At 43.2% G+C, this 19,175-nt stretch overlaps 2 protein-coding genes across 9 annotated transcripts in view; both read right to left on the reverse strand.

Annotated features, from left to right (window-relative positions):
* Positions 1–11,404, reverse strand: part of ncoa2 (nuclear receptor coactivator 2) — a 55,541-nt gene extending 44,137 nt beyond the window's left edge. For 2 of the 6 annotated variants that reach the window (XM_035526378.1, XM_035526379.1), the window contains exon 1: positions 11,179–11,404. The gene's annotated coding sequence lies outside the window, so the exon portion shown is untranslated. The remainder of the gene's footprint in view (positions 1–11,178) is intronic. The other 4 variants (XM_035526380.1, XM_035526377.1, XM_035526381.1 and 1 more) reach the window with 3 other exon arrangements.
* A 3,725-nt stretch (positions 11,405–15,129) lies between these two features.
* Positions 15,130–19,175, reverse strand: part of tram1 (translocation associated membrane protein 1) — a 6,535-nt gene continuing 2,489 nt past the window's right edge. For all 3 annotated transcript variants that reach the window (XM_027023965.2, XM_027023967.2, XM_027023966.2), the window contains exons 4-11: positions 18,932–19,048; positions 18,777–18,835; positions 18,139–18,223; positions 17,949–18,019; positions 17,651–17,755; positions 17,298–17,441; positions 16,841–16,986; positions 15,130–16,283 (exon numbers count right to left, since the gene is read on the reverse strand). In XM_027023965.2, the coding sequence (XP_026879766.1) occupies positions 16,210–16,283; positions 16,841–16,986; positions 17,298–17,441; positions 17,651–17,755; positions 17,949–18,019; positions 18,139–18,223; positions 18,777–18,835; positions 18,932–19,048 (801 nt within the window). In that variant the 3' untranslated portion in view covers positions 15,130–16,209. The remainder of the gene's footprint in view (positions 16,284–16,840; positions 16,987–17,297; positions 17,442–17,650; positions 17,756–17,948; positions 18,020–18,138; positions 18,224–18,776; positions 18,836–18,931; positions 19,049–19,175) is intronic.

Genomic DNA, 19,175 nt, shown 5'->3' on the forward strand with positions numbered 1-19,175 from the left:
AGGAGAGCAGTATAACTGGACAGTGACTAACACCACCAATATCCATTACTTTTTCAAGCCTCCAAAATACTTTTTACATGCTTCAAATACTTTTGAGCCATTACACTGGGCAAAAACTGAGCACTTCGAGCAACCCTCCTGACATGCGGGTTTAGAAACCCTCCAGAAATCCTCCGATACACTCTCCCGGTGCACTCTCCCTTTCCTTGTAATTAATCAAAACACAGAAATGTGAAAATCAGAAACAACTGAGCCAAGACCAACATCACTATGTGCATTACAAACACAGAGCTCAATTAGATTTATGACTTTCCAGCAGTCAAATAAATAAATAAACAGAATAAAAGCCTGAAGCATTATTAGAGAGATGGAGGTAGGAGTCCCTCTCTGCTAAGGTGGCTTGGCAGGTTAGACGGGTCTTACTCTCAAACTGAGTGTTAAACTAGCTCACACTTAAAGCTCCAGTGCTAAAAGACTCCCTGATAATACCAAACATATGTATGGATAAGAGCCTCTGTGGGTTAGAGGGTGGGGGACGAGGGGGCTGGGTCACAGCTGGTAGCCTCTCACACATTACAGGAGTTGAAATACAATCACTTGGGAAATCAGAGTGTTGCAGTGGGCCAGCTCCCAGCAGTTCTGCTGCTGGACCTGCGCGTGTGTGGGGAGCAGGTCACGTGATCCCCCACAAGACCACCACATGCGCAGTTAGCCGCCACTCAGCCAAACCGTTCATCTTAACTGCTTCAACATGCATACATGCATACATACTTGCAAACATGTGAGGACATACATGCACCGTGGTGGTAGCCAACCCAAAGTAAAGTTATCTTGTAAAGTAAGTCTGTCGGTTGGAGGGTTTTCAGAACAGCACGCTGCTCATGTCAGCCCGAGCCAATAGTACAGGTGGCTGCTCGTAGCAAAAAAGACGGACAGGATGAGACCATTTTCACCAATGTGCCGGTAGCAAAAAACGAAAGAACTCAGTGAAGTGAAAAAGGCTAAAAGGTCAAAGTGAAATCCCCTAAAAGAGTACGAGAGCGGGCCGGCAGAGCTGAAAGCAAAGCATGAGAGAGGAGAATGAGTTTGCTGTTGAAAGAAAGAATGGAATAGGGGGAAAAACCAGGAACAGAAAGGGGATACGAGACCCATCCTCAGGTTGATAATGAATTTAATAATGTCCTCAGGGTCTTCAGGGGCTCTTCTCCCACCGGCGAGACATCTCAGGCTTATTAGATGTTAACATGAAGTACGCCTTTTTAATTACGTTCGGAAAGTAATTAGCAAAAAAAAAAAAAAAAAAAAAAAAGATTCCAGAATTAGTCTCAGGAAAAAGCCTTTAGCAGTGGCTGCAGTAATGTCACTCCACCAGGCTACTGTACTGCACACAGACAGAGACGCACAATGTGCTGGAGTTGAGCTGAAGCCCTCCTGAGGCCCGCAAGAGGACAAGCCAGCGTGGAATTCTGCCACACGATGTTAAACGTGCCGACAAAACCTCAGCCCTCAAATAAAATCAAACATCAAACGTTGGGCCTTAAACACAAGGCCTTAAACTTAAAGGAAACAGCTGGTCAGAGTTCATCATTCTGGAAAGTCTCTCTCACACACACACACACACACACACACACACACACACACACACACACACGTTTATGTACAGCCTGAGTGATCATCAGCCCTTCTCTCTTCTTGCATAGTGACAGATGACCTTTCCCTTTAAAATTAGCCGGGCAATCTTCAAATGGATGTCTTTACAATGGTGAACATGAACGATCCATGCAAATCTCCACAACTTTACCTTGACAGATGTTTTTTTAAATGAAAAAGAGAAAGAAAAACAAAAAGGGTTATTAACTAATTGTGTTTGCAGGAACCTGCGAGTGAATATCAGGCCAAAAGCAACTTGCCACATCGTTTACCAAACTGACACAAGGATAAGAAGTTTAGACTGTTATTTAATGCTGATATGATATATGAATAAGACACACGCAAGCGGAAGCAAACTTCAGAGACCAGAGGGGAATCAAGTTTCAATGCATCATCAGTCTTTGTAACGCGATAAATCAGATATATTGGCGGATAAAGGCTCGACATTGAAACAATATCAGAATTAATCTAATTTTCACATTGGTGTGTTTCTACTTTAACCAGCTCTGAAACGTAATCTGGAGGTGTAACATGTGCGAATGCATTCACCTGCACGCACACAACCCCACGCGCATACATTCCCGCACCTCAAAATGCTTAGGGATCTCAAAGTCATGGATGGCATATTAGAAACCAACACGTTCCACAGGTTTGGCAGCTGTCATGTTCAGATTCACTGAACGACCTTTAGACCGTGCGTGGAAAGGACTGTCCAAAGTCTGTGCGGAACACAAACAATCCTACCCTCTCCTGCAGCCCCGCCCCACGCATGGGGAGCTTGGGCAGGTGCGAGTCCTCTCCATGGAGGTCCCACTGCAGGCTAGCAGCAGATGATAGAAGCAGTCAATCACAATTCTCCTGACCTCAAGAACAAATCGGGCACAGGGATTCCACAACGGCACTATTTGCCCATAATGGGTTATGTATGATCCAGCACAGAGGCTAAACACCAACATGCCCCTCCATGTGGTGCCTTTCAGTCTTGATCTATTCAGCTGTAGATTAAATTAGCAAGTCAAAGCATTGATGTTCCACCCAACCGGCAGGATTAGGCAGGGATGCGAATGCTTTGTTAAAATAAACACGGAACAACCAAGCAAATGGATAAGCCAATCACATGCAATCTGCAACTAACTGTGAAACAGATGACAATGACCGAAATCCCATCTAATGCTTAATTGGTTTGGACACAACCAACATGCTGAAAAAATAACTGCAGAAACCATCTTATTAACACAGATGTAAAGTGTATTCGCAACTATTATTATTAAAAAAAAACAAAAAAAAAACAACAACAAAAAAACGCAAGAACCCAGGACAGCAAAAAATACTTTAACATAAAATCTGAAATCAGCTTTCCCTTTGACATGGGTCAGCTAGACTCCATATGAACAGGATAGAAAGCAAAATAGGTCTGATAACAATAACAGCAAAAATAATAAACAGTAATAAATGAACAGTTAAGCAATTCATCGATCCACCTGTATTGAAGTCTGCAGAAAACTAATTCTGGAAAAAGGTGGTCTTAAACACCAAGACAGAACCTCAACTAAAGGATCATTAAGCACCACTGAACCTTAATCACTGAGAAAGCCAGTTTGCAAAGCCTGCACTGTACAGCCAATGGAGGAAAAACAAAGCACTTTCTGGCGTAGTTATTTCTGGTGAATGAAAAGCTAACCACAGGAAAAGCACTTAAAGCAGAAGGGACTGAATGTAGGAAACTAAATAAAATGAAAAAAATTAGTAAAGCAACTTTGAGAAGAAAACAAGCTGAAAAAAGTTTAACCTGGTGGAAAAGAGAATTCTTCCTAGTGCATAAAATACTCACAAAAATGTCGACAAGGTATTCTTGATATACTGCATGACTGCATAAATAATGCCACTATATAACAAAATAATTGCAATGGGATATTTTGGCCATAACATGCAGCCTTGATGCAGAGGCTTTGTGGACAGTGCTGAACTCACAAACACTCATGTATGTAAAGGTGAGTGAGGAATCAGACTGGACACACGCACACGCACATACACACGCATCACCACACCTCTCATGTGTGATGCTTCTTCTCCATGCTGACCATGAAATTGGCTGAGACAGACGTGGAGTTTAAGGGGAAAGCCATCTCCCTCAAGGCAGCGAGCGGGTCCATCACGCCGCTGCACTTTACACCTGCGAGATGACATTACGGCACGCAGCTTTCCAACACCATGCTTAACCACCACCAGAGCGCTGGCTACCGGAGCTGACGGTGTAACAAAACAGGCCTTAGTGTCATGAAAGTCACGCCTGGGCAGTGCCACAGGACACCTCCACAAATAAAATGGAGCAGCATGTCAAAGCCTGGGCCTTAAAGACAAAGTTTTACACTGCCATGCTGACAGCTGGTAATTACACAGATTTACTGCCGAGAACTGAAATGAAACAAAATATTTAACCAATAAATATTTAACATTCGCCCTCCTTTATGATAAACATTAAAAGGTTTTCAGATACACTGATATCTTTCAATGAAGGCTTCAAGATAACCTTGAGTGTTAGATTAGATCTTTTTTTACAATTCCATTTCCTAGTTATCTGATGAATCTCCAGCTTTACTTGTTCACAGCAAAATTACTAAATATTATAAAGTGTAATTACTGTACAATGAGTCTACAAAACCAACAAATACATCTCTATGCCCCCTGCTCCCTTCTGCACAAAGTAGTGTTTGTTGTTCATTGCTGCAATATTGGCTTTTACAATACTGAGATCACAGACGTAAACCATATTGCAAATGAGGCCTCTAGAAAACACTGTGATGTAACCATCCTGACCAATCACAGGCAATCCAGATGAGCGCTTTGTGGATGTTTTGATGCATGAAAAAGGCTTTAATTGTCTACGTGTTTGATTTAACAAAAGCACATTATAGATTGTAGATATTATCACTACGACGAAAAGTATTCTTAGCAAGGACATATAGGTTAGATTCTAAAAATACCCTTGAACCAACCCCTACATTTTGTATAAGAGAAGTTGGAAGTTTGATGGCTCCTGGTTCTGAATGCAGGGATATCAGGAAGACGAACACAGAAGGAACATCACTCCCATATGGAAAGGGACCATCCTTCATCTAGTCCAACCAACAGAAGTTTCACGGCTGCTATATTCCCTCATCACGGCAAACCTGACTGACCTGAGTTTCTCAAAATCTACACAAAAACGATCCTTTGTTCAAAAAAAAAGAATTTAACAAAAAGACAAGAAGCTACTAAGTTATCCCAAGTTACAAACACAGTACTGCCCTTTTCTATCAAAGATACACATGCAGAACACTTCTAAAGCCCTGTAAGTCCCCCAGGGCCTGAAGTTTTATTTTGCAAACTGCCTACCTTCAGGGGTTGGAAGAAAAACAAATATTAAAAAATCCCATTACAGAAATCTCATTTGAACATTCTAGGGTAGACCTAGATTTATGAGAGTCAAACCAATTCAGGAGACAGACTGGCTGATTAATTAGCAAAATCAGGCTGCCTAGCAACCTGAAATGACACTAATCATCAGGTCCGTCTCCAGATCATCATGGCCTTGCACAAATACATCTCTCTGGATCAGTCTTTAACCCTTCAAATACTACTGTGAGCAGACCAATGGTTCAGTACATTAGCGAGCGGGGATGGGGGGGGGACTGAGACTGAGAGTGTCCCTAAAAAAGATGTCCTGCTAGCAGTGGCATGGTCGCTGGCTTGAAGTGGCTGGTAATTAGCCTGGAAAGGAAGGTTCCTCTAGGGCTTCAGTGGAGCATCTGTAATTGTCCTTGTCCCCTCCACATCCTCCTCTCCTCCTCCTCCTCCTCCTCACCATGTCTTCCTCTCCTCATCATCCTCCTCTTCTCCAGCTGAAGCTAAGCCAGTTCATGCCTTGTGTCACAGGTGAACCACAGTAAACAGTCGATCTTTCTCAAGAGTATCCAAAAGATTAGTCAAATGAGCTCAAGTCTGCATTATGAATTCTTATTGCTTCCTGACTGCCTCCAAGAGGAGGTGTTTTCTGCTGTGTTTGTTGTAAACAAACAGAAACAAGAACAAAATACAGTGATGTTATGGTTGCAGCAAAATGTAAAGCTTTCACTCACCTTCCTGTCAAAACATTTGAAATGTGAGAAAATAAGCATAAAATAAAAGTGCAACTACTTAGAAATATCCAATATAGCCTGCAAAACTGCCTCATTTAATTTGTAAATTTCAAAAGATAAAAAGGAAGGAAATCTGAAGTCCATCAGACGTGTAGGGGTGGGCGGAGCCTCAGCGGCTCTCTTATGTAGCTAGAGTGGACATGAGCGCTTAATTTTCAGCCTGATGTCATGTTAAGTGTGCGCAGGATTCCCGTTAAGGAGCGAGACAGACACGAGATTGACTCCAACAGCGGCTCAACCCCAACTTCCACCCCATGATCGCCTGCTGTATCATCACCTCCATCACCATCATCACCATCGTTTCCTCCATCTTGGAATTTCCTTAAGTCACTCAACACCCCTCCAAACACCCCCCCCCCCCACCTCTGATTGAGAAGGTTCCTGAACCGATGCCAGCATTTTCTTAATGGCAAGGATCACATGCTGGGAAAGATGCCAAGCGCACACTGAGCTGAGAATCCACTAGACAGCACTCTACTGACCCGACCTCCAGCACACATCCATCGTCACACAAGCCCAGAGGAAGAAGCCCTCTCTGACAAGACTGGTGTGTGAAGGATAACCTCACTGACTTCATGTCTGACAGTGAAACCTAATTGTGCTCCCTCTCTCTCTCTCTCTCTCTCTCTGTAAGGGTGCACCTGCCCCTCTTTATTACATTAGAAAGCAGACATGAAAGGGCTACAGAGTATCCCAACTGGCTTAAACACTGTGTTACCAACTGGCTTCGCACACGGGGTCCATGTGTTTCAAAGTCCCAGAAGTGACACAAACATTCATTTCTAAAGGGGAGGGGTGCATACTCTCTCTCTCTCGCCATCAATGTATACAGAAGTGTGTAGTTAGCATTCTCTCCTCCAAGTGTCCTTACCTGACCTATGACATTGTGCAACTGGCAGGTCAAAGTTCAAAAGGAAACAGTACGCACATGCAAGCACGCGCGCGTGCGCACTCACACTACTACTGGCTACTCTTGTTGAGCTGGAGTTATGTAATCCCTCGCCCTCCAACGCTGGTCACCATTGTGCAATAGTGAAGAGCTGCAGTGTGTGGGGATTGGCTGAAACCAACACAGGAGGAAAACAGAGGGAACCTTTAACCCTTTAGGGTAAAGGCAGATGTGAGAGCCTTCTGCCGCTCACCACATGTAGACGAGCCCATCTGAGGCCCAGGACCCACGCGCAGTCCAGCGCGGAGGGGCCAGGGTGGAGTACAGGTTTCACTGTGAGGTACAGGGAGGCAAGGGACATCTCTGTGTGACTGGAGCTCTCTCAGACCCCTCCCATTCATTTCGTTATGCAGACTTTCACAGGACATTTTCACTTAAAAGTGGAGCAGCAACAACTGCAATTCCATCATTTCGAAACTTTCAAAAATGTTTCTGAACATTTCCAAACTGTGACTAATGGGACCCATTTACACTAACCTAAATTTTACTTCACAGCTCTCTGGCATATCTATATATGAGTAATTTCTGTAATATTTTATTTTAATCACACACCATGGACAAATCAACATACAATAAAAGAACAACAGTTATTTCACCATCAAAATAACAAAGACAGGAAGAAGAGGTGGGTCACTGAGACAACACAATTTCTCTCTCTCTCTGTTACCCACACACCCACACCTATTCACACCCACCACAGGGGCAAGCAAATGTGTGTACTGGTTTGAGTAGAGAGAAACCAGCTATTTGTCTGATTCAACACAAGATGCTGTTTAGGTAACATAAATTATATGGTACATTTGGATATGAAATGATACAAAAATCACAAACAGTTTTGATAAATGTTAACTTGTGACAACTTAACAGCCTCCTGAAACACTTGGCTCACAATGTAAACACCACTAACAATAAACATGACCGCCTTATTAAAAAAAAGAATTCGGTATCTGTATCCAACAATTATAGAAACGGGTCCCGTAAATGCTGTCTGTGCATAAACATATGGCGTGCATCACAAAATATTAGCTAACATATAGCTTAATGCAACACGGTTTAAAAAATGATTTGCATTACTTTGACATGGTTGTTGGAAAGGTAATTTTAGCCTCTCAATTGAGCACAAAGAAGTCTGATCAGTCAAGCAATAAAATTACTCCAGTTACAGAGGGTGTGGCAGTGACACACCATAGAGAAACCTTCACATTACCTTCATCTGAGACAACCAGCCAAGCCAAGCAATGTAAAGATATATATATTTCCATATGAAAATTAGTTCTCATAAGAGTATTGGTTTCACCTCCAGAATGAATCAAAATTCAGTTTCTTTTGGGATTCAACTAGTCATAACAGATCAGGTTTTAACCTCTGCTTCTTCTGGGAGTCATTAATCACAAAGACCCTTACAGAGGCACCAAATCACTGGACTTTGGAAACGTACATTGGAGTAAATGTGAACAGCAGCGCGATTGAGGAAGACGAGGTCCTGCGTCTGCCCTTTGATCCCTGTGTAATCTGAGCCATTAAGAAAAACCTAAGCACACAAAGACCACACAAACAGCATCAGGAGGCAGAGAGAGAGGGGGAGAGAGATTGTTATATCCCCTCCAACTGGAATGTAATCAATGAAGATCATTTTTCCTGTTTTTTTTTTTTTTTCTAATTAGGCCTGTTGAACATAATTTGGTTATGCCAACCCCTAGTCTGAGTGATGCGCAGTAGGCTGGAGTGTGACTAAGGCGTCACTGTATTTATTATCACATTTGGCGTATCTGTTCCGCGTTTGGTAGTGTTGACAGCAGACTACTACACTTTATGAATCATTACACGTGAAGGGTCATAAAACTCACCTTAGATTGACACATTTTGTGTCTTTTAAGCTTTACAACGTAGAAACTGTAATTTGACATACAACAACCTTTAACTGACAAGCTAGAAAATCCGACTCAAACTGCCTGACAACACAGCCCTTCTCCTTTCAGGCTGCGTCTGGGCACTCTCACGTGTCTTGCCAAGCGCTGCTTTACAGGAACCGCACAGTAAGGTTAAAAGTCCGCCAGGACCAAAGAGCTCGGGCAATAGAGCGAAGCAAAAGGTCAGCTGCTTCATAATGAAGTCATGGGTCTCTAATCACAGTGAACCAACACCCCTTCACCCTGGCCACACCCCTTCACCCTGGTCACCCTCTGACCAGCAGCCAGCAGGCCATGTGATCAGGGAACTCACTGGAGGATTTTCCATATTTAGATTTCAATGCTCAAAAGGTACTAAGCCACAGAGACCAGCCACTGGACATCAACAGACTCACAGTGGGTGAAAACACACCCCCCACCCGTAATGGTGTAAAAACACTGCATATACAGAAACCTGCTATGTAGCACTGTGCGTGGCTACCAAATTGCAAAAATGACAATATTAAACAGTTGCGTTAAACTGTTAGTAGTAATTTAAATAGGTAAGAGGCCTCTCCATAATCATTTAATCCAAGCATTACAAAAGACCACAAATGCCTTAAACAAGAAATCAGTAGTAGCTAAAATTAGTGCACTGAGGTCAGCAATATTCTCTGTTCTCAAACAACTACAGCAACCGGCTCCCCCCTACCAACCTTATGACTAAGCATTTTAAGCACTAGGGGAAAGAACAATATGGAGATCTGAAGTACAGTTGTGCTGTTAGTCAGTCATTTGATAGTGGACCTATACTAATTCCAGAAACACACACACACACACACACACACACACAAAAGGCCAGGTCTACATTTGAATTATACATAGTATGTAACTCAGTCATGGTAACACAGCTAAAAGTCACAAGACGGCAAACCTAAGTGCTTTCTTGAAACAACTACACAAAACTGCTGTCGTTCAGCAAGTCTAGTCACATTTGTCAAATTCATGTTTCTGATATGCAAGACCCAGAATCTGAACAATGTTTTTTTTAAAACAAGTAATCCCACATATTGACAATTACCTGAAATATGACATATGAGACATTTTTGAATTGAAGTTAAATCAAGCCGACCATAAACCGACCTGCTGGGACACATTCTTGGTCCTCAGTTGCAGAGTGGTCGGCGAGTAAAACTGGCTGAGTGATTAATACAGTCCAAAAAGTCAGTCTGGCAAATTGCATCAGTTTGCCTGAATGCAGTTAGTGCACTATCCATTTTTTGTGTGTGTGTGTGTGTGTGTGTGTGTGTGTTGGCGGAGACGGACTACATGCTACAGGGGACTCTAGTGTACAGTGTTTCGTGATTATGAAAGAACAGTGTCACACAATTTTACTACGTTACCCAGCAATACATGTCTTTTGCCTCCCAGAGAGTTGATGCTAATAGTCAAAACCCAGAGACGATACTTCCTGTTTTCAGTTACCCACTTACCAGAAACAAACAGTGATTTTCTTTAAATAAACACAAAACAACGTATGACTGTAAGAAACATGTCGGCGTTCAAAATATATTTTATATTAAAAACATATATATATTGTATATAAAAGAAACCCTTAAAATTGGCATATACGAAAGCATGTCAAATACCCACATACCCCTCCCCCCCACCACAGAGCATGACGTAACAGCGTCGAAAAACCATCACAGTGGCCAGCAAACCCGTCCATCAAATCAAACTTTATCCTGTCAGACTGAAAGCCCTCGACGGAACATTTCCATCCGACTAAAGTGAGTTGTGGGTTAAAGCGGTCACAAGGTAAACGCAAATTAGCGCTGGAACTTTCCCCCCCCCCCTCCCTTGAAGCCGTGCTAGCAGAGCCGCCTGTATGCTATTCGAAATAGTTCCCAAAAAGCTGACTCACGAATCCCTCACCATATAGGAAAACAGTGATTACCCAAATGATTTACTACTCTTAAAATAAAGCGGCTACAGCGATTACATGTAGCTACCGCGCTACACGTCCCGTTTTGTTTAAATGGAACAACCTCGCCAACGTAACAATTCTCCCCGCTCAAGTTAACACCGCGCCGAACTGCCAGCGCTGTTCTACCCACGGAATGGTTCCGTCGAACGGCTCGCAGGCTAAGCTAACCGCGCAAATACTGTCGAGCTGGCTCAACTTCTGTGCTCAGTGCACGCAACATACAAGAACCCACTAATACTGCAGCAACACATTAACATTTATGGACACAACATCCGCCAACACTTGTGTTTTGGGTTGTGATCCAGGGCAGAGCGACAACTTGTTTGTAAACGACGACCGCACGAAAGCAAACGCAACTCTGTAACTCACCAAAGTGGCAGGGGTGAAACACAAGCATTGCTGGTGTACCAAGCTAATGGATAACCGCCACGGAACCGAGATTGTGTCCTTCGCCGAGTGTGGGAAAATTTGGATTGCAAAGAAGCGGAAACCACTACTCAACAGTAGACATGTAACATTACTTACGATATCGGACTTAAGGTAGTTTGTTTTCACTTAAATCCTGTACGTTACGTCCGGCTCTGACCTTCGGGTTGGTAAAACAGCACCACAGCTAAGTGCCGCCGCCATGTTCCTCGAGCCCTGTGCCTGACGATGGCTGGCTGCGTGTTGTTGATGTCGCCAGCACACCCCCCTCCTCCTCTCCACTCTCCACGGGCATCTCTACATCTCTACTGTGCAGCGTAACCTTGCAGTAAGCAACCGGGCAAAAGACGCGTAGACATGCATATCTCGATTTTGTAAATATTAAAATAATGTGTAGACTGGCGTACTGTGGAAGACAGAAAGGAAGTCAGCGAAAGATTACAAAAGAACGAATCGCAAACCCTTAACATTTATAGTCGTAGCGGTAGGTGTGTAACATAGAAAGTGAGAAGCACTTCCATTTTACTACAGTTAATTTTGTAAGATTTTTTTATTCACGTTTGCCTAACATTTCCAATAAAATGTACAGAAAACTAATCCCTGTCACACATTTGTGCCATTTTTATAGGCTATTCTACCGAAGGTAACAAGTAGAAACAAGTCACGGGATGCAAAAGGAATCCAAACCAACAAATAATTAAGATAGTATATATGATTATGAAATCTTTGCTCAGGTTAATTCTGACACTAAGCTGCCATCTACTTCCTATGGGGACTAGAAGTATTTGGGCAGACATGTTCAATATGGTAGCCATATTTAAATAGTTTGCATAACTTTGCATGTAATGTCATCGTTTGGTCTCTAACACCGACTAAATCAGGTGTTACGTGTACCTCCAAAGCAGCGCACTGTAGTTGCAGAGCAGTCTTCAGTGCAATGCATAGTGAGAAAGTCAGGCTTGGATCAACTGATTAACACAGAAAATACTTGCCACATTTCTGGCTCTAAACCGCTTTGGTTGTCATGGTAGCATGTTTTGGACCGTCCGCTGGCTGCATCATCATAAATCATTTGTTGGTACGTGAACAGAAATTATTTTATACAAGATTTCCGAAGTCCTCCTGCTGCTACCTCCAGTGATCACTGATAAACTCAAGTGGGTCAGTTGCAGCGGTAGACTCGTGCAGTAACACTATCTCTGCCATGTTTCAGTGGTCTCCAGGTATTTTTAGTCTTTGTTTCTACCACACGTTTCTCTCTGTCTTTGGTAGGCTCATTTATATCGTGGAAAATGGCGTCATTGTTCTGTTTCTTACTAATGTTTGTGTGCTGAGTGGTACTCTTTAGAGTTAAGTGTGATATTTCCATGTAGGGTGGTTAAAAGCCCCCGGAGGGCTGCTGTAGCTTTTTAATTTATTCACAAAATACTGTTTTGGTTTTGCTGTATTTGCTGTGTGTTTCCTTCTATCGGTCTGTTGCTATCCTTTCTCGTGCTTTTCTTTCACTTTAACGATGAATGTCTCAAACTTCAAAACTGATCGGTTAGTCATTTGAGGTAAACTCGAAAGGAGACCGTGAAAAGCCTACAGTCACGGCTGGAGGATGAATGATGTCTACCGATGAAAACACCTATCGCGGCTAGCAAACTGCTGGTTGCCTACTTTAAAATTGATTGATTGATTAATTGTGTATAAAATTAGCTGTTCACCTTATATTAGAGAAACTATATAAGCCAAGTCTAATACAGAACCAAACTTATAACTAAACTTCAATTGTTTTACCTTTCAAACCTCCTGTATACAGTGTCAATATCTAGTTTCCGTTAATTTATGAGCTGAATAAAACTTTGACCTTTTCCTCATATTAGCCAAAATAAGAGTGATATCACGAGTAACACGACATCCAAGGAACACCACTCTACAGTTTTAACCTTGAGCATAAGACAAAACAAAACTTTTAACATTTTTATGTTTTGAGAACGGCCCAACACGATCACACTGATTCATGGTAGGCCAGCATAAGTAGTTGCTAGGATAGTGATGTTTCGGTCTAGAGATATGTTTGACCAGTATAGTGAATTATATGAAATATTTGAAAAAATAGGTACAATTTGTATATAAAACCATAACTGAGCAAAACTGTCGGAAAAAAATAAAAACGCAGTCAACTCTGCCACCACGAGGCCAATATAATTATTGCAACAAAAAATCGCCCCAGAAAGATAAATCTTTTAACTTGTACACATTTCAGACTTCGAGAGTGTTTTTGGGTGCCAGTTTGATGCCGATCTCAGCCTTATAGATTAAGGGTTCACAACTCCTGATTTGCCAGCGTCTAGCGGTTTTGTGATTTCTTTGCTCCAACATAGTAAATTATCGGTAATTAACCGATGAATCAGTATTTTAGCAGGAAATTGCCACACTGGAGGGGCACCCCTAGTTTACATGATTTTATTTAAGTTTATAATTCACTCATCCCATTCAAGGGTCTTGATGAATGGGCTTGCATACTTCAGTGAACGTCAGGGTTATGTCATCCAGTAGGGTCAATACCTCTGAGTGGATAGGTCAGACAAAGTGTCGTCTGACAGACCCCCACAGAAGGAGACCATGGGGTCTATGTAACTAAGAGTATCCTGTCTGGATCAGAGTCACTGGGTCATGCCCCTGGAACCAGGTCTGGTGGCCGGGCTGAACACATGATTCAGTTGCACTCAGCCCAGAAAGGGGATGTGGAGTCATTGTGTGGGTTCACCACCTGCAAGGTGAAAAGTGGGGTCAGGGATGGGGGTGGGATCAGGAATGGCCAGGAGGCAGATATGGGTTAGATGGTCTCAGATGGATTAGTCCTTGGTGGTGGAAACTGACTCTGGGATCATGGAATGTTACTTCTTTGGCAGGGAAAGAGCCTGAGTTGGAGATGGAAAGGTATGGACAAGATATGGTCAGCCTTACATCCACAACATCCAGTAATAAAACTCTTGATCAAGATTGGTGTCTCTTTAGAGTTTCTACAGGAGACCAAGCCCCCGGTGAAGGTGGGGATACCCAAGTACCAGGCTAACTCAGTTGGAGTTCATCACCGTGGATGAGAGGAGTGTTTGAATGAGACAACTCTCAGAGAGGAAAGCTCTGACTATTTTGTGTGTGTGTGTATCCACTAAATACGTATTCAGTCTTCATGGAGGTGCTTGAGAAAGGGCCTGTTACTGTTACCATAGTACTTCTGGAGGGCTTCAGCACCGATGTTGGGATCAACAAAGATACCTGTATGGGGGTTGTTTGGCAGAATGGTATCTCTGATCTGAATCTGAGTGGAGAAATGTTTCAGTACAGTTCTGTGCAAGTCATGGAATGCCAATAATAAAAACCTTGTACGAATACAAGGATGCTCATAAGGTATAGTATCAGAGCACCTAGGGACAAAGGTCATAGATTGGTTTGCATTCATATCAGGTTGCTTGAAGCAATATGTTATGGCCACTGGTGGAGAGGTGCTTATCAAAACAAAGCAACAAATGTTTCTGGGAAAAGTGCAGAAGGTGGTGTGTGCTTTCTGATCAGCAGGGCTTGGTGCGATCACAGGAGTGTACTCTCCATCGAGTCTTTCTGCTCCCTAGAGAGAGAAAACTTTATCTTGTGTAAACTACTGTGGCTACTGAGTTTTCCGGAGTTGTCCTCAGACGGCGTACACAACACCACAGGCCGACATCAGCGTGGCACTCGGGAAACGGTATGAGGCCATTAAAAGGCAGGAAGCCACACACCATGAGGCAGCCTTTGTTGTTGTCAGGGAGTTTTACAGAGGAAACCTGAGAAATCTCTCCCCCATTATTTCCAACACAGCTTCAACGAACAGAACAACTGGACACTAGACCATTGCTGCATCGTCCTCCGCCCTCCATTTAGTCAATCAGACGCCTCCTGTGTGTTGCTCCTACTTGCCTATAGGCCAAAACTAAAGCAGAAGGCACCCATCATCAGGGAGGTCGGATGATTGAAAAAAAAGTGAATTTTATTTCATTAAAGACACAAGAAAACAAAACAATATACTTTTTAAATTTGGATTGCATTTCAGTTTATTGTTTTTCTTAGAACAAAAATAAATTCTTAAGAAATGTATGAGCTAGGGTTATGTACCATATATAACCTAAGAGTGTCACAACCTATTATCCCATGAAGGTGGAGACGCATTTCCTTTATCCTCTTATAGGACTAAATTACTCGGCTAGACCATTTGAGCGCTGCAGTTCAAATGACCGCTGAAGGCATCAAAATAAAGATGCCCTGAAAAGAATGGCATCTTCTGAGAAGGGGACCGTTTTCTAGTGGGCTATACACCTAGCACAGCACGTTATGATAAAGACACAACTTTAGCAAAGTACAAAGTACCAAATGTAGAGCACTGAAATGACATGTGCTAACGCACACACATACGAAATCTTGATAAACCACCTGGATTTGTGTCACACAGCATGAGCTGTTCCTTTTTATACTTCCTGTTTTGTAAAAATTTGGTATAGATAGGCACTAAAGGTTTCATTTGCCCTTTGTGTTGGCACAGCTCACTGACAGTTTGCATGTTGGGAACCCTGGAATGCTTCAAGCCCATAAAACAGTGCATGGACCCTTTCAGACTCAGAGGAGGGGGAAAAAAAGCACAATAAAAACAAGCCAACCAATCAAAAAGGCACATCATGATGTCTTTGATACCTATGCATTAGATAATAAATGAATGTACTTGTGCAGTACATTACTCAACCCCTAGCTCGAGAAAAGGCAGTTTCTTGTAGAGTAACTGCCCTACTGACATGCAGGCAGGAAGAGTCACACACTGGCTGTAACTTCCACCTCCTCCCTGCTACCATTCACCTGCCTCGTCTCTGAAAGGGCTGGCCAATTAGCTGACTATTTCAAAATCGGGTACGAATCAGGTCTGCTGGAGAGGAGAAACGTAGAGCACGCGTGGCGCAGGGGGGAATCGGGCCATGGGGTGGAGTTGGCGGAGGAGGAGCAGAGGGCTGGGTGGAGTAGACAGAGTGCTGTAGAGAGGAGGGGGTTGGGGGGCAGAGTGCTAGGCAGAGGGGGCGGGGGGCGCAGAAACAACAAGGCAGCGGCTGAATTCTGCATTTAGGACGACTTGTCCTTCCTGGCCCTGGGAGAGTCCGCTGCACTGGCACTCACAGACCCATTCACACCATTGGCTGCAAAAGAGTGAAGAATAAGAAAATGATCAGCACATTTGGTGAGGCGCAAAAGTCAAACGAACACTAAAGGTGTGCCAAATTACAGGGGTCGAACGTGTCACTTAAGGGCTGTAAATTCGTGATTACAGGCTTTGACCACACAAATGCTGGATATGAATGCAAATTTTGATTTATGTAAACAAATACATAAGAACATCAATTAAAACTTTATGGGAATGATTTTGCACATAACCACACAGAAGGCAGGAAGTTTCATTTGGTCATATTTGACTTATATTTGAAAAGTTCTACTTCACTGTAGAGTAGAACAGGTGCAGTACCGGTGCCTGGAAAATAACATCATTTTACACCAGACAACATTTACTAAATGAATATTACAGATTTATGGCAATTAGAAGTTGTTCTCCTAAAAAGAGTTGAGGTTTCGGTTTATGCAGAGTCGTCATAAATTGCAGGCTACATTTCCACTGTACACAGCACAAGCTGCCATTACCTCATTTGACCCTGGGTTCGGGCTTTGAATGTTAAGGAGAGAGAATGGTTGCGTTTCTGACCTTTCCTGGACTTGCCCTTCACTGAGGAGGACTTCTTCTTTGAGACCTGCGTCTGGGCGTGCTCTCTCCATCTACGCAGCTGGAAGTTGATGAACTTCCACATCATGAAAGCCTGAGTGATGCAGATGGCAGCCAGGACTGCGACCCTGAACAGCAAGTCCAGATTAGAAAACGGACACAACTAAAGACACCAAGCAAAAGTGAAATGGTGAGCACGTTTCACCGTCCTTTCCGCCACTCGGTCTTTAGACTGAAAAATCTTAAACTTGGTTTTTCCACTATGTGTAACAGGAGTTCAGTGATGCCACACAATTCAACTTGCTGCTTGCATTAACACAAAAATCAGAAATCAACACTAGTTAAAAAAATATATAATGTATCACATTAATATGGATGCTAGTATGGTTCTTTGCCTCAGTCACCTTGCGTGAATTGTCAGCGTTTTGCCATGGCCTACCTGATGAACAGCACGTTGAAGTTTCCCTCACTCAGACTCAGGCCCTGATGTTCCCCTCCCGCTAGGCCGAAGCCCACGGTGAGCACGGACAGAGAGAGAGTCAACAACCGGGCCAGCACGAACAGGACAGCCCACACCGTGAACCTGTTCGCATGCACGCACACACACACACACACACACACACACACACATTTCAAAAGGTTTCCATAATACCACATTTTTTTGGTCAGAGTTTAACAGTGTGATGGTCTTAAGAATGTTAACATGCACAGATGCTGGGGTTACTATTTTGGACTCACCCCCGCTCACCCTCTCACACTCCATCCACTCTCACTCTGACCAACAGGACTCACCCTGCCTGTCTCTCCTCATTGCTGAAATAAATTATGCGGGATGAATGAAAGAGTAGCTCCACAAAGTAATGCAGGACAAGTAACAACAGGCCCAGACGGTTCAGACTGCAAACACACAGAAGAAATGTTAGACCATTGCCCCCCAGTACAAGGCATGTCATGCAAAACATTATATATCTTTCAGCGAGCAGGCCTGCCATCTCCTCTCCACTCTTATTTTAGCAAGAGTGTTGTGAGCTCATTTACGGTGAAGAAATGGTAGAATGGTGGGGCAAAATGGCAGAACGGGGGCAGGTACTTTAGAATGTAAGCTCCGGCGATGTGAACCAGGTACAGGCTGATGTAGAGCAGCTGACGAGGGATGTCCTCCTGCAAAACATGTTTAGCACACACAGCTTCAGACAAGCAGAGTGGTTCCTCTAACACCGTGTAACAATGCGCACGCATACACACACGCACGCACACGATTGTTGACTTTGCACACTCACCTTCTTGACTTTCTGGAAGTAGAGTTCAGGAACGGCATGGAGCCAGTAGCCGAGCTGACAGATGTAGTAAAACTTCATTTGGAACCTGAATCAAACGGGACCCATCGTCAGCTGCTCTCTCACAGTCTCAGCCGATTCAGAAATCAACCAGAAATCGATTGTAATGGTTCCCAAGAACAGGGCAAGTCACACCAGAGCCAGGCTCAGTAAAGTCATGGTGAATAATACCCAACTTTCAAGTTTTCTTAGTGTGACTGGGACAGGGTATTAGATTAGCAGTGGAAATCTGAGTCATGTATCAGCATTCACTGAGTCAGAGGAACAGATCTCAGTGATGGCCACCACACAGGCAGCGCTGGCACAATGCAAATGCTGCTACAATACAATTGTGTGATCTTCTAATCAATCAGTCCGTCCATCTAGCCATCCACCAATAACTCCATCCATCCATTAATCCATCTATCAATAAATCCATCCACCAATCAGTCCATCCATTAATCCATATATAATTCAGTCCATCCATCCATATACTTGTAAATCACACGCATCCATATAACTGCTTATTTTTCATCAAGCATTTAAAATCATACACTAAAAATGAATCTGAATGAATTTGGTGAACAGAGAATGCTACTCACGCCATTAGAGTGTGAGGATAGCCTTCCCAGAGACTGACTGGATTGGACAGGATATTTTCCTTTAGTACAACAGGATGAAAGAATTAAATGAACACCATTGGCTACAAGAATAACTGTAGCTGTATTGTGTGGAAGGTGATGAGAAAGGGCCTTACAGAGTGCAGAATGCTGCCTCCCCACAGGCATGAGAAGAGGTAGAAGGCACTCAGCTGGCCAGACTCATTGAACTTGCTGTGTTTGGTCTTGGAGAAGTGCATCTTCCTGTTGATTTTCTGTGCAGGAAAGAAATGAGTCAGTAAGTCATCACTGCTAGGAGCTTTCAGATGAGTGCATAGTCAATTTCACTGTAATTGAATATGCTAGAACACTGATCAACAGTTGGGAATCCAGATAGTTAGG

The sequence above is a fragment of the Electrophorus electricus genome, chromosome 5, assembly GCF_013358815.1.
Source record: "Electrophorus electricus isolate fEleEle1 chromosome 5, fEleEle1.pri, whole genome shotgun sequence".
In the NCBI taxonomy this organism is placed as follows: domain Eukaryota; kingdom Metazoa; phylum Chordata; class Actinopteri; order Gymnotiformes; family Gymnotidae; genus Electrophorus; species Electrophorus electricus.